At 36.1% G+C, this 26,722-nt stretch overlaps 1 protein-coding gene across 1 annotated transcript in view; it reads left to right on the forward strand.

The window, feature by feature from the left end:
• Nucleotides 1-26,722, forward strand: part of SMG1 (SMG1 nonsense mediated mRNA decay associated PI3K related kinase) — a 122,150-nt gene that overhangs the window by 51,532 nt on the left and 43,896 nt on the right. The window contains exons 14-30 of the mRNA XM_036741710.1: nucleotides 7,083-7,213; nucleotides 7,330-7,491; nucleotides 8,172-8,290; nucleotides 8,711-8,798; nucleotides 8,898-8,999; nucleotides 9,409-9,549; nucleotides 10,012-10,211; nucleotides 10,804-11,000; nucleotides 11,103-11,267; nucleotides 12,234-12,388; nucleotides 19,067-19,209; nucleotides 19,428-19,629; nucleotides 20,345-20,454; nucleotides 23,815-23,962; nucleotides 24,315-24,474; nucleotides 24,975-25,095; nucleotides 26,403-26,651. Of these exons, the coding sequence (XP_036597605.1) occupies nucleotides 7,083-7,213; nucleotides 7,330-7,491; nucleotides 8,172-8,290; nucleotides 8,711-8,798; nucleotides 8,898-8,999; nucleotides 9,409-9,549; nucleotides 10,012-10,211; nucleotides 10,804-11,000; nucleotides 11,103-11,267; nucleotides 12,234-12,388; nucleotides 19,067-19,209; nucleotides 19,428-19,629; nucleotides 20,345-20,454; nucleotides 23,815-23,962; nucleotides 24,315-24,474; nucleotides 24,975-25,095; nucleotides 26,403-26,651 (2,593 nt within the window). The remainder of the gene's footprint in view (nucleotides 1-7,082; nucleotides 7,214-7,329; nucleotides 7,492-8,171; nucleotides 8,291-8,710; nucleotides 8,799-8,897; nucleotides 9,000-9,408; nucleotides 9,550-10,011; nucleotides 10,212-10,803; nucleotides 11,001-11,102; nucleotides 11,268-12,233; nucleotides 12,389-19,066; nucleotides 19,210-19,427; nucleotides 19,630-20,344; nucleotides 20,455-23,814; nucleotides 23,963-24,314; nucleotides 24,475-24,974; nucleotides 25,096-26,402; nucleotides 26,652-26,722) is intronic.

A 26,722-nucleotide genomic window follows, 5' to 3' on the forward strand; every position in this document is an offset into this window, starting at 1 on the left:
AGGAGGACCTGAGTTCAAATCCGGCCTCAGACACTTGACACACTTACTAGCTGTGTGACCTTGGGCAAGTCACTTAACCCCAATTGCCCTGCCTTCCTCCCTGCAAAAGAAAAAAAAAAAAGAAAAAAAAAAAAACAAATATGGCTGCAGACACTTACTAGCTGTGTGACCCTGGGCAAGTCACGTAACCCTCTCTGCTTCAGTTTCCTCATCTGTAGAATGAATTGGAGAAGAAAATGGCAAACTGCCTGAGGATCTCTGCCAAGAAAACTCCAAATGGAGTCTTGGAGAGTCAGACACAATTGAAGCAACTGAACAGCAAAACAATAGAAAATATCTGTTTAATTTTTCTACTTTGCTCTATTTTTTTTTAACGTTATGGCATGTATTTTAGGTGAATGTCTTCCAAACATTCAGTTTTTCAGGAAGCTAATTTCTTATCTCAGGTTTATCCTCACTGAATATCTAAATATATTATTAAAATTTTTTATTTTTTAAATTTTGAGACAGTGTAAGTATGAAGTCTTTTTTTTTTAATGGTTTCATTTTCTTCCATCAGTAGTCAGGTATTTATTCTTTTACTGGTAGGAAAAATTGTATCCTTTTAGGAAAATTTAAGTTTATCACATATTGGTAGTTTATGGTAGACTTTTTGCCTATACTTACAGTGAACATTTTTGAAGTGAGGTGTTATTTCTTCTTGCCTTTAGACTCATAGTAAAACCAACTCCACCCTTTCCTTTTTTTGCATCTTTAGGAGTACTTGTAAGTCTTCCTTCTATTTAGTTCTTTGTGTCTTCTAGTTTAATATGTGGTGAAAATAATTACAATACAGATATATGCTTCCAGTAGTGTGTAAATTTGTTGGTCACTGGCCAAAAATCTCGAGATTTAAAGTACCAGTCTTTACATGGAGGTTTATGAAAATAGTTCCTATACCAATTTCAATTGCACAAGATCAAAAAACAAAAAAAAGACTTTTCTTCTACTATCTCACTAAGAGCCTTCAGTTAAAGTCAGTGACTTTAGTATGCTTGTGAGCTAGTCTGCATGGTGCGATGGAAGGACTGGATTTGAAATTTGAAGACCTGGGCTCTAAACCTAGCTTGCCATTTAATACCTAATAAATTATATGCTCCTTGAGGGCATAGACTTGTCTCTTCTTTTTGTATCCCCAGTGCTTAACAAAGTGCCTGGCACATAGCGGTCACTTAATAAATGTTTATTGATTGAGTACATATGTGGCCCCAGTTGTGTTATTTTAGAGGCAGTTAGGTAGTGTACTGGCTAGATTGCTGTACCTGGAATGGGGAAGACCTGATTTCAAATACTAGCTGTGTAAATGTGGGCAATTCACTTAAGTTTCTACAGCTAAAATGTGCATAACAATAGCATTTACCTCCCAGGTTTGTTGTGAGAATCAAATGAAATAACATTTATAAAACACTTTTAAGTGTTTAAATTTTATTTAAGTAAATTGTACCTGAGATGTGGTAGTCACTATATAAGTGCTTATTCCTTTCTCTTTAAGAGAAAATAAATATATTGCAGGATAAGGAAAAAAAAGACCAAGGCCTTGCTTTTTTAGGCTAACTCAGAAACCTAATGTCTCTATATTGTGACTTTATTCATGGAAGTTATTCTGAAGTACTAGAAAAGGAGAACACTGAACACCATCCCACAATATGAAATTCACTTATATTAATGGTAACCTGTTTAGTACGAAGAATTTGTTTCTGAATGAATTTATATGCACTCAGACCATAAATTTGTTGATTTTTGATTCTTGTGATACCACTATGCTAGAAGAAATATAAAAATGGGATTATACAGTGCAACGTTACAGTAGATCCCACCTGACCTATTCAAACAAATTATTAATCTTGAAAAATGGGAAATGGAAAAGGAAACAAACATTGAACTGGACTATCATGATTTCCTATGGAAGTTTTACTAATATAAAACTGCCGCTACGGTGTGAAGGCAAAAGGACCAAGCGGTTGCCTCCAATCTATAATCATTTCTAAACCAAACTATCTTCATTGATCACCAAAGTACCATTACATTGGACCCTAATGTTTCAGTCTCTAATTCTTGTATATGAGGAAATAAAAATGGGAATAAAATGAACATAGCAATTGCAGACCAAGGATACGTGGGAAAAATCTGAACCTTACAAATGACACAATTTTGAGTGCTTCAGGGTATTCTCAAAATAACTCGAAGTGATAAAAATACTTTATAACTGCAAAAAATCCTAGACGTTATTAGTACTGAAAAAAGATTAAGAGAATATTTTGATCTAAATATCAGTAATATTTGTCTTTGTAAAAATCTATGTTAATAATCTATATACATGTCAAGAGTAGTGCAAATATGAGAAGGCAACAGGCAAGCTTTAATAAATAGTGTTTTTGAAGTATAATATGTGATCACAATTGCACAGTTTGTGGAAGGTGCAAAGAATACAAAGTTCGACTGTTTTATTGCTGATGCAGAAACTTTTGATTCAATAGAGTATTCCTCTAGCAAAGTGTTCAACAATCTCCAGATAATATCAAGGAAGGTGAAACCTAGAGAAATCTGTGTGCAGCTGTCATGGAATATATTAGTGCAGTGGCTAAAAAGGAGAGGTAATCCTTATAACTTGATGATGAGGGCCATCAGATATTCCTGTTTGAGGATGTCCTAATTGTGAGCACCATCATTAAGGTATATGCCTACTCTTTTGTTAGATCCCACAGTCCACGTAGTAGATACCTTGTTAATGAAAAATGTCAGTTGTCCTTTTAGATGAACATCCGTTGAATTACTCCATCGGTACATGTATTTTGGATAGAAACAGTTACTGGACAATGACCTGACCTTCAACCCAGAGTTGAAAAAGAGGAGAGTAGGCTAGATTGCCTTTGAGAAATTATGCAATGCCTTTAAAAGTCCCTTGAAACTGAAACTTTATCCCTTTTCTCTTGGTGATAGTATATAACTAAATCATGAGATGATTCACTTGCTCTTTCCAAAAAATCAACTTTGTAGGAGACCCCAGAGGTAATGGAATAATGTATAGTATGCTTTAACAGGTTGTAGCCTCATATGACCTGTGTGCTAAAAATGTAAAAGATGCCATCCAGAAAATGTGTCATTATGAAAAGCTCTAGAGGAAAAAAAAAAGATATGAGCTGGTCATATATTAGCCAATCAACAAACATTTGTTATGTCCCAGGCACTGTGCTAGTTCTAGGGATACAAGAAGTTCATATTCTGACAGGGGAGACATGTACATGTATGTTAGTTTATACAAAATAAATACAAAACAGTGGAGGGCATCAGGGAAAGCTTTGTATAGGAGAGGAGTTTTTAATTTGGGGTGTGTAAACTTTTAAATATTTTGGTTACTGTATATATTTTGATATTACTGGTTTCCTTTGTAATCATGCATGTTTTATTTATGCTTTAAAAATCATTCTTTACTTTTTCAGTACTTTAAAGGCCAAGTAAAAGAATTTAATTTATGCTAGGGTCAGTAGGAAGTCATTGGAATTGACTGAGTGGGAGAGACACATGATTAGATCTGTTCTTCAGGAAAATCACATTGGCATTGTGGAGAAAGACAAGAGGTAGGGAGAACTGCTAGGAAGCTGTTGTGATAATCTAGGTGAGATTTGATGAGAGCCTGAACTAAAATGGCTGTTTGAGTAGAGAGAAAGGGATTGATGCAAGAGATGCTGGGGAGATTGGATGAGAAAGGTAGGGGAGAAGGAAGAGTCAAGGATAACGCTAGGCTGGGAGATGGGAAGGGTGGTCATGACTTCAACAGAAATAAGAAAATTTGAAAGAGAGGAGGGTAAGGTGGGAGTGGGAATAGGAATCTGAGGAACAACAATGGGTTCAGTTTTGGATGAAATGACTGATAAGCAGTTGGTGATATGGGGCTAGATACATAGATCTTTGAGTCATCTGCATAGAGGTGACTGATAAATCCAAGGGAGCTGATGAGTTTACCAAAGGAGAGAGTGTAGGGGGAGGAAAAAAGAGAAGAGAGCCTAGGACTCAACACTGGAGTAGTCAGAGGACATGATATGAATGATGAGCCAGCAAAGGAGACTGAGGAGTGCTCATACTGAAAGGTGTCAGAAGAGAGGTATCATGAAAACCCAGAGAGGAGAGAGCATCCAGGAGGAAGAGAGCAGTCAGCAGTGTCAAATGCAGTGGGTGGGAAGGAAGAATTATGACTGGAAAATGGCCATTAAGATTTAGCAATTTAGAGGTCACTAGGAACTCTGGGGAGAGGAATTTTTGAGTGATGATGTTGAAGATCAGATTACAAAGGACTGCAAATTAGTGAGAGGAAAGGATATGGAGGCAGTAGACAGCTCTTTCAAGAAGTTTAGCTTGGAAAGGAAAGAGTGATCTAGGACTTTACCTTGAGGGGATGGCAGCATCTAGCAAAGGTTTTTTAAACATGGGGGGGATTTGAACATATTTGAAAGCAGCAGGGTAGGAAAAGAATAGATAGGAAGAGATCAAATATTTTGGAGGGGCAAGGAGGAACATTGAGAGTGCAGTCTTCTAGAGAGAAGGCATGCAGGGACAGGATCAAGTGTCCATAAACAGTGGCTGCCCTTCGCAAGGAAAACGAACAAGACTGAGGGAAAAGAGGAACAAGCTGAAGAACATACTATCAAGGAGTTTTGTTGTGAAGAGAATGGAGGAAGAATGAACTCAGTTTGAATGGCCTCGATTTTCTTATGAAGAACTGAGGGAGCTCCTGAGCTTGGTAATAATGGAAGATGTAGGAGGCTTGGAGAGATAAGAGGAGTTTTAAAGTAGCTTCTGTGGGCAATGAGAGATGATCACAGGGTGGAATCAACAGACTCTTTTGCTGCAATGAGAACCTAGTGGAGGTTAGAGAATATGAATTGGTCAGTGAGGTTGTGAGACTTCCTCATTTGTGTTCATCAGCATGTGAGGAGGAGCAGGTGAGAAGAGTAATCCAGGGTTGACCTTTTTAAAGAGATGAAAGAAATAGAACAAGGGTTGATGATTAGAGAGCAGAAAACAGTGTAGATTGAAATGGCTAATGATTGGCTTGAGAATGAAGAGGGAGGAAAGGAAACTTCTAAAGGTACTGATGTTTGGAGGGACTCGAGGTCTTGAGGGAAAAAAATGATTTCAGAAGAGGTGGAATGATAGGAAGCTGTGGTCAGATAAGGGCAGAGTTTCTCATTGAGGAAGTGGAACACTTGTGGGGAATGATGAGAGATCTAGCGTGTGACCAAGTGGAATGAAGCAGTGGGCCTTGAGGTTTAAAAAGGCTGAGGGATTGAGAACTTAGGGGGTTTGAGGAAGCATCTTTGAGTATGAGGTAAGAATTTGGGAAGAGATGACGATGATGAGCCAGTTACTATAGTCCTTGAGAAAGGAGGGAGACTGGCTTGGGGTTTGGTGTACTGCAACCAACGTAATTTGTATTGGGTAGAAAATTTGACTGAGTGGACTTAAAAGGAGAAACGGTTGCTAAGTGAAGGAGTTAATGGGGGAGTCCGCCTCCAGGACAGTTGTATTATAGGATGTGAGAGAAGGTCCAGTCAGTGCTGAAAAGAATAGGCAAGGATGCAGTGTCTTTAGACTGGAGTTCAGTATCAGTGGAGAGATTAGAGATGGAAGTAATGTGAGGAAGACATCTCCTGGGAAGAAGAGTTTGTGTACTATGGAATGAGAATTTTAAATGGACAACAGTGGAGGAGGTGCTGTGGGTTAGAGTCAGTGGGGTGGGATTGGGGATGATCCTGAGGTATGTCAGGATAGTTTTCTCCTAAATGACTGGTTATTGATTAGCATAGGAATAGAGAGAGAAACGAGAAATCTCAGGAGTAATAGTGGGTGACAGAGATCACTAGTTGGTCAGCCAGTTCTGGGTCTGAGTTCAGCAATTTGTATGTAGCTTCTCCCTTGGTGGCAGAGATAATGAATTTATTGAAGTATCAAATAAGTTCAAGACATATTTCTTTGTAAAATTTTAATTTTTCCCCTAAATAATGTATTATTAAAAAGTAGAATTAGAAGGTTTAAATCCTCGTAGGCTTTATGTTTTTTTTTTACTTTTTGTTCTAAAGATACACACATCTTGCCTTGGTATTGAAAACCTTAGTGCCTTGGTTAGTTATGAGAGTGTCTATTTGAGAAAAGAAGTAGCAGTAATTTGGACTGGGACTTGAGTACTTGACCTTGACTCCTTCATATTCATGACCAAGTTATTTGTTTACTCCTTTACCACCACCCCTTACCTCATAGGGTCATAGGATTATAGCTCTAGGCCTGGAAGGGATCACCTTAAGGTCATCTAGTCCATACCCCTTATTTTAGAGAAGAGGAAACCGAGGCCCAGGTAAGTTAAATTACTAGTCAAAGGTCACACAGGTAGGAAGCATCAGAACTAGAATTTGAACCTAGGTCCTCTGACTAATAAGCTAATGTTCCTTACACATACTGAACTGCCTCTTTTTTCTTTTTGGCAGCAGGACTGTCTTAGGTTGGACTAGTGGTGTCAAACTCACATAGAAACAGTGGCCACTAATCTTTACATTAAAATCCCCATGGACCTTTTACTGACTTTAGTTTAAAATGTAATGCTAATTGTGTTTTGTTGTATTTTTATTTTAGTATTTCCCAATTACTTTTAATCTGGTTCCAGTGGCACTGCAAAGCCACATGTTTGTCACCTCTGACTTAGAGACTACCTTCTTTATATTCCCTCAAACTCTTAACCATTGAGACTATCACAATATAGAAATTATAAGGAAATTTGTTGTGTAGAATAGCTTTAAAAAGACTGAGGCATACAGATGAGTAAATAACATGCTGATAGAAAAGGAACAGAGAGGAACAGTACAGCAAGATACCTTACCACCTGTCGTTAAGAGTGTAGATCCCTCCATTCCCTGGGATTTCTGAATTGCGTGTTTAACTCTGTAAATGTATTTGTTTTTAGCATTATGAATGTGTTTTCATTTGTACTTAGATGGTTTCTAAGGATTTACTCTTCTTAAATAGCAGCCCAACATATTTTGTTTTGTGTTTAGATGTGGGCACTGTCTCCAACAGTCTTTGCGCTACTGAGTAAGAATCTGATGATTGTGCATGGTGACCTGGCTGTCCATTTCCCTGCTATTCAGTATGCAGTTCTCTACACCTTGTATTCACATTGTACCAGGTAAGACTGTCACTTTGAAAATAAATTTACCAGATTTTTAAAAATTGATGCTGATTTGGGTGTTACTAACTTCGTAAAGATTTTTTTAAGAATTCAAACTTTTGTATGTTCTCCAGGCATGATCACTTTATATCTAGTAGTCTTAGCTCTTCGTCACCATCATTATTTGATGGAGCAGTAATCAGTACTGTAACAACAGCCACAAAGAAGCATTTCTCAATCATACTAAACCTCTTGGGAATATTACTAAAGAAAGATAACCTTAATCAGGATACCAGGTAACTTGGCAAAATTTTAACATTATGGCTTTGTTCCTAAATTTATTCTTTGACTACGATCTTAGAATAAGAATAGTAGTACATTATAGTAGCTCACATTGTTCAAATATTGGGTATATTGAGGCTAGCTGGCATAGTGAATAGAAGGCTGGACCTGGAGTCAGAAGACCTAAATTCAGATCTGGCCTCAGACACTTGACTAGTTGTGTGACCCGTGCATTAACCTCTGATTGCCTCACTTTCCTCAACTCTAAAATGGGGGGCGGAGGTGGGGAGGTTAATAATAGCGCTTAACTTGCAGAGTTGTTCTAAGGATTCGAATGAGGTAATAATATTGGTAAAACACTTACCACAATGGCCAGCAAATAAATGTTTATTCCCTTCCCTCATTTTGAAGCATTTGTTATTGATTCCTTTCAAAAGAATTCTGTGAAGAATCTAATTCAAGAATATATGTACATGGAGATCTTTGGCTAAAATCCAACCCTAATGTTTTGAGGCTTTGTAAGAAATTTTTAGCCATTGAGGCAAAATGATTTCTTTTATGATAAACATCATTTTACAAGTAGTTGAAATATTTGAAACAACACAAGTCACTTTTTTAGAAGTAAATCTAATGTAGAAATAATTGTGTGTGTGGACATTTATTTTTATATTTGCTATGTATAAATTTGTTTTAGGAAACTGCTAATGACTTGGGCTTTGGAAGTTGCTGTTCTAATGAAAAAGTCTGAAACATATGCACCTTTATTCTCTCTTCCATCTTTCCATAAGTTTTGCAAAGGACTTCTAGCAAACAGTAAGACTTTTACTTTTACTCCTACTTTACAGAATTGAGTATCCCTGGTAACAAAAATTAGCAAAGGTAGCTGAACGCATCTATGTTTTTATCTTTTATTCTCTCACTTGGAAATTCTTACATATAAAGGTTTTAAAATTATATTTAAGTTTTGTTTATTCATAGTATTCATGTTTCTCAGGTTTTTTTCATTAAAATATTTTTGTAAGTAGTCTCTTATGAAGTATTTAAGTTGGTTTTGCTAAGTGTGTTTGTTTTTTTTTAAAGTCTGTTTTCCATTAAAGCAGTGACTTGCACATAGTAAGTGGTCTTCTGAATTATACTATTATACTAAATTGGCCTTTGACCCCAAGAATCCAGAAAATGTGAATAAAACAGTCTAAAAATTGTCTTTAAAGTGTCCTTTTGATGTTATTATAGCTCTTCTTGAAGATGTGAATATCTGTCTTCAAGCATGTAGTAGCCTACATGCCTTATCATCTTCCTTGCCTGATGACCTTTTACAAAGGTATATATTAAAAAGCTACATAATTTTGCTCCCTTTCCCCCCCACTCCAAAACAAAGTGCACAAGTGAAAATTTCATGTCTTCTTTTTTAAAAATGTAGGTGTGTTGATGTATGTCGTGTCCAGCTAGTCCACAGTGGAACTCGTATTCGACAGGCCTTTGGAAAACTGTTGAAATCTATTCCTTTGGATGTTGTCCTGAGGTAAAAAGATTTTGAAATAACATTAAAAATTCCCACTATACTTTCATTTCAGAACCTTACAATTTTATAGAAAAGGGGGGAAAATCCTCTGAATATAGTTCTGTGTTTTATGTATTGAGTACTTTGCTTAGTCTGCTCAGGGATGAGAAAGACAATTCATCCAGTTAGAAAAATTGTGATTTGTAGAAGATTTTATGAACTCTACTGAATAGTTCTCCAAAGAGAGGTTTTCACATAGCATTTGTTAAATATAAGATTAATTTTAGAGCCCATTTAGAATTTTTGATCTTAGATCCTAGTTTATTTTTGAAGTATTTTTTCATTTACTATTTGAAACTTATAATTTATTTCAATAGTTTATGATTTTTAATTAACTATTTAATATAGCACATTTTTTTTCCTCCCACAGCAATAGCAACCACACAGAAATACAAGAAATTTCTTTAGCCATAAGAAGTCATATGAGCAAAGCCCCAAGTAATACGTTCCATCCACAAGATTTCTCTGATGTCATTAGTTTTATTTTATATGGGAATTCTCATAGAACTGGGTAAGAAATTTTATTTACTGACAAACCTTGGAAAAGGACTACAAACTATACTTATATATTTTAACCCTAACCTCAGTTTTGAAGAGTAACTACATAGTAAGGGAACAAAATTGCATTCTTTTCTACTTGCAGTAATCAGTAGCACTGGAAGAGCTGTTCAGATCTAGCATAACCAAAGAACTAAGAATGCATTCATCTAGCAACAGTGGTAGAAAAGTGTTACTTCCTAGAAGAGGGCTTATCTGTTCTGTCCCTCGTGTTTTAGAAGTTCTGTTCTGGTGGGGTAAGAATGGTAGAAGATAGGAGTCATTTACCTTAATAATTTAAATATCCAACAAATGAAAGTTCTTGAGGGTAGGACCTGTTCTCATTGTATTCCTAGTTCTTTGAACAGAGGCTGGCACATATATAAATAGTAGGTGTTTAATGTGTATTGAATTAAACATAAAAACTCTTTTTCAGGAAGGACAATTGGTTAGAGAGATTGTTCTACAGTTGCCAGAGGTTAGATAAGCGTGACCAATCAACTATTCCACGAAACCTTCTAAAGACAGATGCTGTTCTTTGGCAGTGGGCTATTTGGGAAGCAGCCCAGTTCACTGTTCTTTCTAAGTTAAGAACCCCACTGGGGAGAGCACAAGATACGTTCCAGACAATTGAAGGTGATTTTAAAAGTTCATGAATTTTTAAAATATAATTTTATTATACTAGTGCTTTTTTGCCCTTGTTAGAAAACTATTGTTGTAGATAATGAAATAAAGATAAATTTAATACTTTGTTATTAAAGCATAGGTATACTCATAATTAGTTTACCAGACAACTTAAAAGAAATTGCATTGTGTGCTTTAACAGATTAAATGTCAGCCTGAAACAGTGAGAAATTATTCTGAGTATGTCTGTTTAAATGTTCTAATTTTTTCTTTTTCTTTTTTTTTTTTTGAGGGGGGGAAGGCAGGGCAATTGGGGTTAAGTGACTTGCCCAAGGTCACACAGCTAAGTAGGTGTGTGTCAAGTGTCTGAGGCTGGATTTGAACTCAGGCCCTCCTGACTCCATGGCTGGTACTCTACTCACTATACCACCTGACTGCCTCTAATATTCTAATTTTTTTTAATGAAGGATTCATTATAATGCTGTACATGCAGTATGTAGTGCATGTAGATTCATTTGATGTCAGTATTTTTGGATTTCTGTGACATTTGATTTTATAGCCAAAATTAAATTTATTCATTTGGAATGTTGTCAAATGTTTACAGGAATCATTAGAAGTCTTGCAGCCCACACGTTAAACCCTGATCAAGATGTTAGCCAGTGGACAACAGCAGACAATGATGAAGGACATAGTAGCAACCAACTTAGACTTGTTCTTCTTCTGCAATACTTAGAAAATCTGGAAAAACTAATGTATAATGCATATGAAGGATGTGCCAATGCACTTACGTCACCTCCTAAGGTTAGTGTCTGAGATTATTGATATATGATAATTTATATGGCAGCATGTAGTTAGATTGCTTTAGTTTTAATAAACTTAAGCCTTTCACCTTTTATTCCAAAGGTCATCAGGACGTTTTTCTATACAAATCGCCAGACTTGTCAAGATTGGCTGACGCGGATTAGACTTTCCATCATGAGAGTTGGACTGTTGGCAGGTCAGCCTGCGGTGACTGTAAGGCATGGCTTTGATTTGCTTACTGAAATGAAGGCCAATAATATATCTCAGGTAAAGACTTTCCATAATTAATTACGTGGCTCTTACTTGAATACCTGGGGCTAGGTCTTTGATACGTGGGATTTGTTTTATTAGTGAAACATGAAAAACTCCTTTCCATTAGTTTTTAGAACTATTGCTTCAGCATTCCTCTTACGAATATTAAATATTATTTTTTAAGAAAAGGTTTCTGAAAGATGTTTACAGAGGTTTTTTTTTTTAACAAGGCACCTTAAGTGTTCCCTTAATTGTATATTTTTTTAAGTTTATCAAAAGCATATTCAAAATCCACATTACTTATAAGACTTCTAAGAGTTCAGTTTAAAATAATCTTAGCATTCCCAAGAATCCATAATATTTGTTTCTTTTTTTATGCTAAGTTTTTATTGACATCTCTTGTTTTTCACATGGCCATAGTTTCTTCCAGTATCATCTCTCCCCTTCCCAGAGGGCCATCCCATATAGCAAAAAAATATTTTTAAGGAAAAAAAAATGAAAAGGAGGAAGAAGAGAAAAGAATCAGCAAAATCAATCAATTTTCAATTGAAAAAAGTCTGAAAATATATACAGGGTACCAGTGTACCTCCTACTTCTACAAAGGAGTGGAGTGGGGGTGTCTTCCTAAATCTCCTCCTTGGGGCCAAGTTTGTTCATTTTATTTCACAACAATTATGTTTTATTTTACAGGGTTCTTAGATCCTGTTATATGTATTGAACTTTTCTGTCTCATATCTCATCTGCCCTTTAATAATTATTTTAATTGCTTTAAAAATAAATTCAAGTTAGCCAACTTTAAAAAATACAGTATCTTACTAATAGTTATACATATTTTCTATAGTTTTGAAATCTTAAAATTTCTTAATGTATTATGTATCTTCATGAATATTGAATTATTTTGAAATAGGTATTCTACTTCAAGTAAACTGATTAATGTATTATAGTAGTATAAACTTTAATTCTTACAAATATTGTTTCTAGGGAAATGAATTGGAAGTAACAATTATGATGGTAGTAGAAGCACTGTGTGAGCTCCATTGTCCTGAAGCTATACAAGGACTAGCTGTGTGGTCGTCTTCAGTTGCTGGAAAGAATCTTGTCTGGATCAACTCAGTGGCACAACAGGCAGAAGGAAGGTAAGAGACAGAGGGAGAGAAAGAGAGAGATGAATAATTTGGTTAACTTGCATTTAAACTTTATAATCTAGCTGAAAGTTCACTTTGGCACACTGAAATGGTGCCACATTATACTTTTATATAACTAATACATGTGGCTTCTGAGGGTATGATTTTTGGACTATTCTCCATGAATATGAGAAAAACAGAGAGAAGAAAAGTATTTGTGGTGAACTGGATGAATTTTTCCATACTAGTAGCCAAAGTTAGTACGGTCTTAAATTTTGACATCTGGGTTCTTCTCTGGCAAAATGTGCCCCAACTCTTCATTTCCTTCTCTTGAGTGTATAGAGTTGCTTAGACCTTATGAATCACTATCATTTCTTTATTACTGTTCTACATGTCTGACAGAATAACTGGAGCTTGGATGCCCCCTAATGCCATAGAAGACAGATTGCCTCCAGTTCTCCTCCCTTTTTAATCCATCCTCCACAGTCACCACAGTGACTTTCCTAAGCCTTCCTCTGGGTATGTTTCCTCCAGAGGGCTGTTACCTGTAGGATCAAATAACAAAATGCTCCGCATGGCTTTTGAAGCAGTTCACAGCCTGACTCCATTCCACTTTTACTGGTGCCCTCTGCTAACCTTCACTTCCTGTATGGTAATTCTGCTGATCGGGAAGTAGGGTTACAAATCCCATCATGAAAGAATCCAAACTCAGTGCAAATACTTTGATGGAGAGACAGATCCATATCTAAGAATGCACAGGGTAGATACAAGGCAGTGTAGCATGAGGGCTTTGGAGAGAATTTTGGGGGCAAGGTGAGTTGTTGCTGGTTTGGAAAGCTGCTAGTACAAAAGTGTAGAGGCCAGAGGGTGCGATGCATGGGATAAACAGGAAAAGACTGATTGGACTGAATCCCACAGTGTGCCTGAGGAGGAATGGCCAGTCAGCCTGCAAAAATAGGTTGTAAAAGCTGTTTTATCCTGGTGGCAAGAAGTGGCTGCCTGTGTTTATTGAGTAGGACAATAGCAGCACGCTGAGATTAAAACTTAAAAGAAACTCACCATGAATTAGCCAAACTGGCCTTGCTGTCCTTCACTCAGAACAAGTCATCTGCTATCTCCCTTTTCTGTGCCTTTTCCCAAGCTGTCTCTCGTGCCTGGAATGCTCTTCCTCTTAGGATATCTAGTTTATTCCATAGCTCAGCTCAAGCACTACATTCTATGTGCAAACTTTCTTGGCCCTTCAGTCCTTAGTGTGATGACTTTGTATAGATGATGGAAGAGGCAGTGCAGTAGAGTGACCAAGAAGCTGATCTTGGAGTCGCAAAGACCCTGGGCAAGTCACTTAACTTCTTAGTACCCCGGACACCTGTAAACTGAAAGTTTAAAACAAGGTGGTGATCTTCATTGGGAGCCCCCTGTGCTAATGAAATCATTGGTATAGTAAAAACACAGGCAGACACAAATATGTACATGCTGTTTTTTCCCAATAGGATGTAAGGTCCTTTTGAGGAGGGAAGCAGAATATCTACAAATTCTAGCAAGTGCTTGGGAAGTAACGTTTGCTACATTCTTGTTGAGTCATGTCCAACTCTTTGTGGCCCCATTTGGAGTTATCTTGGCAGAGATACTAGAGGGGTTTGCCATTTCCTTTTCCAGCTCATTTTACAGATGAGGAAACTGAGGCAAACAGAGTGAAGCAACTTGCCCAGGGTCACACAACTAGGAGGTTTCTGAAGCTGGATTTGAACTCATAAATATGAGTCTTCCTGATTTCCATCCCATTACTCTGTCCACTGCACTATGTAGCTGCCCACAAATGCCGGCTTATGGCTAGAACTAAAAAAAATCCTGCATAGAGTCCTCATAGATCTAAAACTGGAAAGGATTTTGAAAAGCCATCAATTCCAACCCTTTCATTTTACAGATGAGGAAACCATCCAAGAGAGGTTATGGGATTTTCTCAGGGGTCACCCATCTGTCTCACCAGTGCCTGAAAAGAATTTGTGCTCTAATATTCCTGGTCCAAATCCCCCCCACCCTCCACCCCAGTCCGGGGTCCACCGTGCCCACCACCTGTGCAAGAGATTAGACGTTCTGGAGGGCTCCGCCAATGGCTCTGCCTTCTGAGGAGGGTTCAAGTATGAACACACCTTCTGTTAACATGACTGTCCTAAACTTAAGGAGACTTCCTGCATAGGTTGTCAAGATGGTTCTTTGGTTAAAGAGCTCAAAGACATCTCAAATAGTAGTTAGAGAAATTATCCTCCTTCCTGTTGTTAAGAAGTAAGATGGCTGTAACAATACAATAATACCCTGCACTTGAATTATACTCCAGAATTGATCAAAGGCCTTCATCTGTTACCTCCTCCTGTGAAGTACACATGATACCAGGCTTTATTCATAAAACCTTTTTACAGAAAAGGAGAAGGAAGGTCAGAGAGTGATTTATGCCACACCTAGGAAGGGAGCTGGGAGGTGCATTCAGTTTCTTCTTAAGTTATTGCCATAACTTAATCCAGTTGTGGGCAAGGTCACTAGTTAACTGCAGAGGGTATGCTACAAGGAGGAATGAAGGGATCTTCTGAATCAAAATCCGTTGTTTTCTATGTTTCAGAATACAAAATTAAGACATTTTAAGTGTTCATAAATTTTTGTAATCTTTTTATTCTTAGAGTTTCTTGATACTGTATTGATCAGATACAGAAATCCTTCTAAAAGGTACATGTTTTTGGTCTGAAGTGTAAGAGAAAATCACTTCTTTTATCTGGAATTTGATAGCAACTTATGGAAAATATTGCTTTGTCAAACTTGACATTCATATTGTCATCATATTATCATATCATTATTATATTCAAAAATATGTTCTTACCTTGCTTTTTCTTGGAGCTACGCACTACTGCTTTGAATATAGGCTTGGTCGTTGTAATTGTACAATATTCAGTTTTATTTTATTTCATTTTCCATTTTGTTATACTCATTGTGTGTATTGTTTTCTTGGTTCTGTTTATTTCATTCTGTATTGGTTATGTTTTCCCATGTTTCTCCAAATTCTTCTTATTCACCATTTCTGGCACAATAATCCATTATTCATGTATTAGAGTTTTTGCTATTTTTTTTTTTGAGTTTAAATCATTATTTATTTATTTAATGTTTTTCGTTTTCAGCATTAATTTTCACAAGAGTTTGAATTACAAATTTTCTCCCCATTTCTACCCTCGTCCCCACTCCAAGATGGTATATATTCTGATTGCCCCATTCCCCAGTCAGTCCTCCCTTCTGTCACCCCACTCCCTCCTGTCCCCTTTTCCCTTACTTTCTTGTAGGGCAAGATAGATGTTTATGCCCCATTGCCTGTGTATCTTATTTCCTAGTTGCATGCAAAAACTTTTTTTTTTGAATGTCTTCTTTTAAAACTTTGAGTTCCATGAGTTCCAAATTCTCTCCCCTTTTCCCTCCCCACCCACCTTCCCTAAGAAGGCAAGCAATTCAACATAGGCCACATGTGTATCATTATGCCAAACACTTCCACAATACTCATGTTGTGAAAGACTAACTATATTTTGCTCCTTCCTATCCTATCCCCCTTTATCCAGTTTTCTCCCTTGACCCTGTCCCTTTTCAAGTGTTTGCTTTTGATTACCTCCTCCCCCTATCTGCCCTCCCTTCTATCATCCCCCCTTTTTTATCTCCTTCCTCCTTCTTTCCTGTGGGGGTAAGATACTCAATTGAGTGTGTATGTTATTCCCTCCTCAGGTCAAATCCAATGAGAGTAAGATTCACGCATTCCCCCTCACCTGCCCCCTCTTCCCTCCCAACAGAAATGCTATTTCTTGCCACTTTTATGCAAGATAATTTACCCCATTCTATCTCTCCCTTTCTCCCTCTCTCATCCCTTAATTTGATTTTTTTTTTTAGATATCATCCACATTCAACTCACTCTGTGCCCTCTGTCTCTCTATATATGTATATTCCCTTCAGCTACCCTAATACTGAGGTCTCATGAATTATACACATCATCTTTCCATGTAGGAATGTAAACAAAACAGTTCAACTTTAGTAAGTCCCTTGTGATTTCTCTTTCTTGTTTACCTTTTCAGGCTTCTCTTGATTCTTGTGTTTGAAAGTCAAATTTTGTATTCAGCTCTGGTCTTTTCACTGAGAAAGCTTGAAAGTCCTCTATTGAAAGTCCATAATTTGCCTTAGAACATGATACTCAGTTTTGCTGGGTAGGTGATTCTCGGTTTTAATCTTAGCTCCATTGACCTCCAAAATATCATATTCCAAGCCCTTTGATCCCTTAATGTAGAAGCTGCTAGATCTTGTGTTATCCTGATTGTGTTTCCACAATACTCAAATTGTTTCCTTCTGGCTGCTTGCAGTATTTTCTCCTTGATCTGGGAGCTCTGGAATTTGGCAACATTATTCCTAGGAGATTTCTTTTGGGGATCTATTTGGGGAGGCACTCGGTGGATTCTTTCAATTTCTATTTTACCCCCTGGCTCTAGAATATCAGGGCAGTTCTCCTTGATAATTTCTTGAAAGATGCTATCTAGGCTCTTTTTTTGATCATGGCTTTCAGGTAGTCCAATAATTTTTAAATTATCTCTCCTGGATCTGTTTTCCAGGTCAGTGGTTTTTCCAAGGAGATATTTCACATTGTCTTCCATTTTTTCATTCCTTTGGTTCTGTTTTGTAATATCTTGGTTTCTCACAAAGTCACTAGCTTCCACTTGCTCCAATCTAATTTTTAAGGTAGTATTTTCTTCAATAGTCTTTTGTGCCTCCTTTTCCATTTGGCTGATTCTGCCTTTTGAGGCATTCTTCTCCTCATTGGCTTTTTGGAGCTCTTGTGCCATTTGAGTTAGTCTATTTTTTAAGGTGTTGTTTTCTTCAGTGTATTTTTCAGTATTTTTTTGGGTTTCCTTTAGCAAGTCATTGATTTGTTTTTCATGGTTTTCTCGCATCCTTCTCATTTCTCTTCCCAATTTTTCCTCTGCTTCTCTAACTTGCTTTTCCAAATCCTTTTTGAGCTCTTCCATGGCCTGAGACCAGTTCATGTTTTTCTTGGAGGCTTTTGTTTGTAGGCTCTTTGACTTTGTTGACTTCTTCAGGCTGTATGTTTTGGTCTGCTTTGTCACCAAAGAAGGATTCCAAAGTCTGGGTCTGAGTCTGAGTTTGTTTTCGCTGCCTGGCCATATTCCTAGCCAACTACTTGACTCTTGAGTTTTTCAGCGGGGTATGACTTCTTGTAGAGTAGAGAGTACTTTGTTCCAAGCTTGAGGGGATGCGCTGTTGTTTTCAGAACTATTTCTATACAGGCAGCTCTGCTACACCAGCACTCCTCCTCCCCCAAGAACCACCAACCCGGACTGGACTTAGATCTTAAGCAGGCTCTGCACTCCCACTCTGATCCGCCACTTAATTCTTCCCACCACGTGGGCCTGGGGCCAGAAGCAACTGCAGCTGTAGTTCTGTAGCTGCACCTCCTCCACTGCCCCCGGGACGGTGGCCTAACCACAAACTCCTTTCACTTTGTTCCTGCAGCTTTTCCCACTAACCTTCTCTGATGTCTTTGATGTTTGTGGGTTGAGAAGTCTGGTAACTGCCACAGCTCACTGATTCAGGGCGCTAGGGCCTGTTCCGCCCGGCTCCCAGTCTGGTTGGTTCTGGCGCAGCCCATGCTGGGCTCTGCTCCACTCCGCTCCCAGCAACCATCCAGGCTGTCCTGGGCTGGAGCCCTGCTTCCCTCTGCTATTCCGTGGGTTCTGCAGTTCTAGAATTTGTTCAGAGCCATTTTTATAGGTGTTTGGAGGGACCTGGGCAGGGAGCTCATGCAAGTTCCTGCTTTCCAACTGCCATCTTGGCTCCTGAGCTCCCAAAGATCTTTTTAAAGAGAGAACTGCCTCATATTTGTGGGAACAGTTGGGATTGGGCTTTTCCTTAGGTTAGTCCTACATTTTATATATAAAGGTGTCATGAGAGTGTCTTAGGTTTTTCAAATATTCTTTTCACTTCCAATATGTGAAGGTGAGAATACTGACCTACCAACTGTGAATACAGCATGAGTTTGGCCTAGTAGTAGGGATTGATTTGGGCCTATTTATGTTCCCCTTGTGATCAATGATATATATATATCACCAATGTCAGAATCCCAGACAAAACACAAGGCAGCCCAAACCAGATTAAATTGTAATTGGGAAATGTTTAACTGTTTAAGAAAAAATTTTAATAATGTAATAGTACAACATAGATAATGTTCATGTATTATTTTCTAAGTCATTGGTCCACCCGCAGAGATCCTCTTCTATTTGAGTTTGACACCACTGATGTACATTTTCAAGATATTTATGTGTTGTTCCAGGGAGCTTACACAGAGCAAAATTAATTTGACTTTATGTAGTAAACACCAGGCCTTGCTTTATAAACATCATCATACAAAAAGCTTAGCTTGAATAAGTTAGCCGTGGGCCTCAGTTTCCTCACCTGTACGGTGAAGGAGCTGAACTAAATGGCCTCTAAAGTCCATTCTAGTTGTAGGATCTATGATTTTATGACCATGAATTTGTTTAATTCCAGAAACATTAAGTGCCTTGTGGGCAAGCTACTGGGAAGATAATAGTATAAATATTTAGAGATGCTGTTGATTGGAATACTGGTACTGCATAAAAACTGTCTAAATTTGTATTTAAGGTTTGAAAAGGCAACCATTGAATACCAGGAGCACTTGTGTGCCATGACAGGTGTAGATTGCAGCATAACTGGGTTTGATAAATCTGTCTTGAAGTTGGCCAACTCAAATAGTAATAATGCCAGTCCAAAGCATTCTCTGAATGGTAAGTTACATCAGTTTATTGTATTTATAAGATAAAATTTGGCATTGAACATTTATTTTATTCTGTGACTGTTGAACAAATATATATATGTTTGAGTTTCAAATTTTTTTTTAATTTTATTTAGAGTTTCAAATTTTTTTAATGTTTTGAAATATTTAGTCTGAAATATTTAGATTTATCCTGAGCTTAATATTTTTTTTTAATTTTATAATGTATAGGTGAAGCTAGAAAAACTGTCCTGGCTAAACCAAGTGATTCTTCCCCTGAGGTTATAAATTACTTGGGTAATAAAGCCTGTGAGTGCTATATCTCAATTGCTGATTGGGCTGCTGTACAGGAATGGCAGAATGCTGTCCATGACTTGAAGAAAAGCACAAGTAGTACTTCCCTCAACTTAAAAGCTGACTTCAACTACATAAGGTAAGATTTTTTTTTCTATAATTAATTGTGAAGTTTGGCACAGGTACCTAAAGGGTGTAATAATGACCTGATTTTATGGTTTAAAATAATGCATCTTTGTAAATAATGCTGTTTTCAACAATCTTAACAAATTCCTTTGAGCAGAATATTACAAAAATATGGTTGTTTTTATTTCTGGTTTTAATTGAATAATTTTTTGTTAAAGGGATGGGGAGAAGGAAGTAAAGAGGAGAGTGGAGAGCAAGGGAGCAAAACAGTAACCATATTAATTTTATACTGATTACCAGAACACACATTATCAGTAATATTCAGTTTGGAAATTATAGCCATAAAAGCAAATAAGGAAATAAATATACAGTGTAAATTTCATGGCTAAATGTTGTAGCTAAAAACCTGCTTTTGCTCACTTTTGAAAACTTTACAATATTTGTTTATGAGACTCTAGGTGTCTTTTCCTTACTAAAGAATTAAGTCCATGGCAATCTGGAAGTTAAAAACAGTTCCTTTTCTGGGAGTTATTTGTCCATAAGTCACTCAGCTTGCTGTACCAAAGGAATATAATGGGCTGTTATAATTATCTACAAATATATTCTACTTTTAAATCCTTTCTTTTGACTGTAATAAGGTAGCCATATTCATAAAAATGTCTCCTTCAGCAAATTGTAGATAAGGATACTTCACAACATTTTGAAAATAGTTAATAATTTAATTACAGGTCACTAAGCAGCTTTGAGTCTGGAGAATTTATTGAATGTACTGAACAGTTAGAATTATTACCAGGAGAAAACATTAACCTGCTTACTGGAGGATCTAAAGAAAAAATAGGTATGTAAGTAAAATTATTTTTATAGACTCCACATCTGTAAATGCATAATTTGAGTGATTATATGTTAACAAATCCGCAAATTGGGACATAACTAGATGTGTCCAAACATTTGAGACAGTACCAGTTTAAAAAAAAATTAAGCAATTACTATGTGTAAATTGGATTTAGTCAAATATAGAGACACTTTTAAAAATAAATATCATAGATTTATATAAAAATAGTACTGTTTGCGTTTGTAAAATGTTTGACTTGTTAAAAATATATGTTTTTTGACATTTATATCACTTACATTTCCCAGTATATCTCTTTCCCATTCTCTTCCAGAGAGCCGACCATTATAAGAAAAAATAAATAAGTGGCTGGATAAAAATAGTTCTATAAAACTAACCAACATTTCAAAAAAGTCTGACATCTATAGTGCTTCCCACCTTCCAAAGAAGGGAAAGAGATATAATTTCTCATATCTTTTCTTTGAGGCTGAGTTTGGTCATTTAATTTCACAGTATTCAGGTTCAGCTGTTCTTTTCATTGTGTGTTGCTGTGTATTGCTTCCCTGGTTCTGCTCACTTCACTTAGTATTAGCTTATATAAGTCTTCCTGTGCTTCTCTGTATCCATAATCATCATTTATTACGGTTCAGTAATACTTCATTACATTCATGTACCACAACTTGTTTAGCTTTTCCCCAATTGATAGGAATCTCCTTTGTTTCCAGTTCTTTGCTACTACAAAAAGCGCGACTATAAATATTTTGGTATGTATGGGGCTTTTCTCTTTAACACTTACCTCCTTAAGGTATATACTTAGCAGTGGAATTTCTGGGAATAGACAGTCTAGTCACTTTCTTCACGATTACAAATTTCTTACTACAATGATTGTACCAATTCACAATTCACTGGCAATGCGTTAATCTTTTTATAGATCTATCTTTGCCATTTCCCTAGATGTGAGGTGAAATCTCAGAGTTGTTTTATATTTAATGAAGATTTGTATTTCTCTTGGTATGAGTTATTTGAAATATTCTTTCATATTTTTATAGATGTGTTCTTTTTTTTTGATTTGATTTAAAAAACTATCTAAAACCAAAAGCTATTATTATATGTAATGGGCAATACTAGACGTTTTCCTAATAAATGAAAAGGTAAAGCAAAAATTCCTCCTTTCTCACATTCTGTGGTGATGGTGTTGATAGAAGCTAGAGAGTAAACATAGATTAAGTCTCTTGCTCAGGATCACACAGTTGGTAAATGTATGAAGCAGGTTTTGAATTAAGTTCTTCTGGACTCCGAGCCTGACACTCTTTCTCCTACACCCCAGGCTGTTCCTAGCTGACAGAGTTCTAGAAATGCTAGCAGTAGCAATAGGAGAAAGTCTAATGGATTTACTTCAAAAATCTTACGGAATCAATATAGATTTTAATTGAAACTAGCTAGGTGGCCCAGTGGGTGGGGCATTGAGCCTATTTCTCAATTCGTGGACAAAAATAAAAACTCAATGCCTTTTGCAGCTTGGTAACAACAAAAATCAGGTAGGTTGGAGCAGTGGCCAGAGTGCTAGACCTGGAATAAGGAAGACCTGAGTTCAAATCTGGCCTCATATACTTAATAGCTGTGTGACCTGGACAAGCCACTTAGGCTGTATCTGTCTCAGTTACCTCAACTATAAAATGAGGATAATAAATAATAGTACATACTTCCTGGGGTTGTTGTGAGTATCAAATGAGATAATATTTATAAAGCACTTAGCACAGTGCCTAGCACATCGTAGGTACTTAATAAAATGTTTATGACCTTCTTTCCTTAAACAATAGCTCAAGTTACAAAATAAGTAGCATTTCTCTGTAGTAATAGCAAAACCCAGAAAGGAATATCCCATTCACAGTACTTGCTATATCTGGGACTCAGTCCACCAAAGCACACTTGGTACCTATTGATATAAAATGCTCTTTAAAAAAAAAAAAGAATTAATTGAAGGGATATCCAGAGCTTGTGTTTGGGATGTAACAATAGAATGAAAATGGTAATGCTACATAAATTATTTTCAGATTTAGTGTTATCCTAGTCACAATTCATAGCTGGATAGAATTTTTTAAAAGTTTTTAAAAGAGAGAATAAAGGAGAATTAGGATTTCAAGAATTCATACTACATTACAAAATAATCAAAAACCACTTGGTAATGGTTGAAAAGTAAAAAAGTCGATGTGTGGAACATACTAAACAAGAAAGAATCAGCAATTATTGAGCTCAATCCAGTATAGATAAACTCAAAGACATTACCTAGGAAAAGAATTATGTAGGAAAGAACTTGTGGCAAGAATTTCTGGGAACATTAGGAAACAGTCTTTCAATAGTTGGGCTTATACCAGGGTCTTACAGTATATATGGCAGTGTGCTCAAAACGAATCCGTCACCTAAACATGATAGTGTGGCTGTGGAATGAATTCATAATTAAAGAATAGAGATGAGTAGAAAACACTTTTGGTTATGGGAAATTGAAAAAGTTTTACATGAATAAAATTAATACTGCTGGCATAGGAAGGGGAGTGGTTGACCAGTAAAACATCTTTGTGTAAAATAGTTCTAATAAGAGTCTGACATCCAAGATAGATTTAGATAGTATAAGTTTGATAGATAGATACATAGAGAGAGATTGAGATTGAGATTGTATAGATGTTACAGATAATGCATGCAAATATACTGGACCAAAGCATTGCCCAGTGTAAGTGGTCAAAAGAGCTAAACTTTAGAGCCTATTTATTAGTAGAAAGTTCCTCACTTGGAGCGCCCTCTACTGATGAAAGAATGGACCTAATTTTTAAGAGAAAGAGGTGTTACTTTTTAAATTTAAACTTCATTAGAAACTTTAATGCAGTATTACCATTTTATTTATTTGAATGAAAGATCTTTGTAAAAAGAGATCAAAAACCTTGGGTTCTTATTTTGTTTGGTATAGTATAACTTAAAACAGTTTTGTTATCTGTTTCATTTTCCTATACACAGTGGTTATTTGGGCACAAAGTCTAGATATGCCTCAGATAAAGACTTTTCCACTTGTACATGTCTTTGACTTATAGAAAAAATTCAGTCAGTATTTCTGGGAAATATTCGCAGTATTGTAGTACGGTGACTGATTGTTAGTCCTTAAGAATACATTTCAGTTGCTGGACTGAGAATTTTTTATTTTCTAATAACAATGAAGCAGCATTAATAATATTTTCCTTAGATATAAAAGGAAATCACTCTTATCAAAAATAAGATTGCTGTGGTGGATATTTTTTAACTTGTCTAAGTCCAGTGACATTTTATTAGGATATAAAAATGTGAAATGCCATTTTTATGAGATGCGTTTCATTTTTGTAGATATGAAAAAGCTCCTTCCTAACATGTTAAGTCCAGATCCGAGGGAACTTCAGAAATCCATTGAAGTTCAGTTGTTAAGAAGTTCTGTTTGTTTGGCAACTGCTGTGAATCATATAGAACAGGAACAGAAGTGGCAGTCTATAACTGAGTAAGTTTAAGAAACAATTTAGATACATTTGAATTTATCATTTAGTTGGTAGGACTTTGTTGCTCCTAACATGGGTTAGGAATATTCTGATTATAAAATTACATTGGCCTTGCTTTGTCTGTGTATAGTTCATATATAGGAATGCTAATGACCAGATGAATTGTGGTTTCAAAGGAGTAAAAGGTTAAAATAATTAAAAAGCACAAATCATGGCATTTTGGTGTCATTTTATGATTGAAAAATAAATTGCTCCCATCTTATTAAGAAAGCAATATAGTACAATGTCATACTTTTACTTTGAGTCACAGATTAAAAAGTTATGGTTAATAGCATTCTTTTTTTTTTTTTCCAGAAATGTTGTGAAATATTTGAAGCAAACGTCACGTATAGCTATTGGACCCCTGAGGCTCTCTACTCTAACTGTTTCACAGTCTTTGCCAGTTTTAAGTACTCTACAACTGTATTGTTCATCTGCTTTGGAGAACACTGTGTCAAACAGGCTTTCAACAGAGGTATATTTCTATGTGTATCAATCTTTGAAACTTTTATGAAATTCACAGTTAGACTTAGTTTTCTGATCAATTCCTTATAGAGAAAATACAGATATTTGCACCTTTTTATGTCATTAATAGTTCCTGAATTTTTCACTTAATATCTTATGCCCATTAACTCTGTATTTTTTGTATCTAATTTTATTTTGGTTGAGAAATTATTGATATCAGTTATCTATATTAAGTTTGAACTGACTGTTAATGAATGGAGAGTGAGTAGGAAAGAAATCAGCTTTTTTTTTTTTAAAAGATAGGCTGAACCTCCTTTCTATTTTCTATAAGGAGAATTTACTTGCTGACCTTATTAATGAATCCTTAGCATTAGATCACTCCCTGGGATAATTTTGTCTAGTCATTTGTGTCATTCTCTGACTACCTGAGCTTATTACCCCCCAAATAATCAACTTCTAACAATTTTTTTTATGATATTCTAGTTTATGTAATTTTTTTTTGTTTTTCAGGACTGTTTAATTCCACTTTTTAGTGAAGCTTTGCGTTCATGTAAGCAACATGACGTAAGACCATGGATGCATGCGCTAAGATATACTGTGTATCAGAGTCAGTTACTTGAAAAAATTAAAGGTACACATATTACTTTCAAAGTAAATAAATATTTAAATGAATACAAAATTAGTATCCTTAGACTTTGTTAACTTCTTTGGAACAGCATGTGTTTTTACAGAACTGTTTATGAATAATACCTGTCTATAGTGAAGAAAAATGCTTTTAAAGTTATTTTTGTCTAGCTATGAAAATCCCATTTCCAGAGTTAAATGCCAGTACTTCTTTATTGATATTGTAATATAGTTGAGTATTAATGAATTAACCATTGAGGTATCCATTGACGTGCTGTAATATAGGCCAAATGTAAGAAATTTACTTTTAGATTACACACGTTGATAATAATTATGGACTTTTAGCACAAATGGACTCCTTGGAAACTTATTCTTTTTCTCTCAATCTGTGTATCTTCCCATCTTGAACGATTCTCTCTCAAGATGAATGAATGAAAATAAATAGGCCCCAGGGGAAAAGGCAAAAAGAGCCAAAAAATCTTACCAATTTATTTATTTTCCCCTCACTCCCAGCCTCTGTCTCATAGCCTACCTGTGAACCAGATATTCAACAGTTAACATATTGATCCGATTGCAAGTTGTTTCCTAGGATGAAATTTCTTTCAAAGAAAAATAAACATGTGGCCTTACATTAGAAAGTAATTATGTCCAGTAATCATCTATTGATTGTGCAGTTTATTTTCGTATTTCTTGAAAGACAAGTTTTATCTTTTTTTTTCCTTTCATACAACACATAAAGGGCTGAATGCTGTCAAAAGACTTAAATCCCAACTGTAGTACTTATTAATAACTATGTGGGCGTGGGCATGTTATAGGACTATAACTATGCTCGTAATATCATGCTACCCTGTAAGAGTGTGAGAAAAGCATTATGCAGCTTATATAAGTGTTGTGAATATCATTTTCTATTTTCATTTCCATCCGTCATATTCAAAAGGCAGGGGGGGTTTTGTTTGTTCTCTGGTTTTTGAGCTATGAACTGTTAAGCCACCTATTAAAAAAGGATGATACTTTTACACATATAACCAAATTATACTGAAGTTCTGTGCATTTCCAAGTTCTGATTTTTAAATATGACTACTCTATAAAAATCAGATTTTGTATAAGTCATAAAGGCGAGGACGAGTAGTGAAGGAATTCAAGAGGGAGTAGCAAAAGTGTGCTGTGTTTGGGCCAGTGATACTTTTCCATATAAAGGTTTTTATTAGCAGAGCCTCAGATGTTATAATAACATAAGTGGATGTAGTTTGATCCTGTGCCTGGCTGGATGTCATACTGTTTAACATTAACAAATGTTTGTTTTCTTCTTTCCAGAACAAACTGTTCCAATTAGAAGTCACCTTATGGAACTGGGTCTAACAGCAGCAAAATTTGCCAGAAAACGGGGAAATGTAGCACTGGCCACAAGATTGCTTGCACAATGTAGTGAAGTCCAATTGGGAAAAACTACTACTGCCCAAGATTTAGTCCAGTATTTTAAAAAATTGTCAACACAAGGCCAGGTAGATGAAAAATGGGGACCTGAGCTTGATATAGAAAAAACCAAACTGTTATATACAGCAGGTTAGTATAATATTTATATTAATAAACTTAGTGTTAAACTAATAGAAAAAATTGAGTTAAATGGTTAGCCT

This window comes from Trichosurus vulpecula, chromosome 1, assembly GCF_011100635.1.
Source record: "Trichosurus vulpecula isolate mTriVul1 chromosome 1, mTriVul1.pri, whole genome shotgun sequence".
In the NCBI taxonomy this organism is placed as follows: domain Eukaryota; kingdom Metazoa; phylum Chordata; class Mammalia; order Diprotodontia; family Phalangeridae; genus Trichosurus; species Trichosurus vulpecula.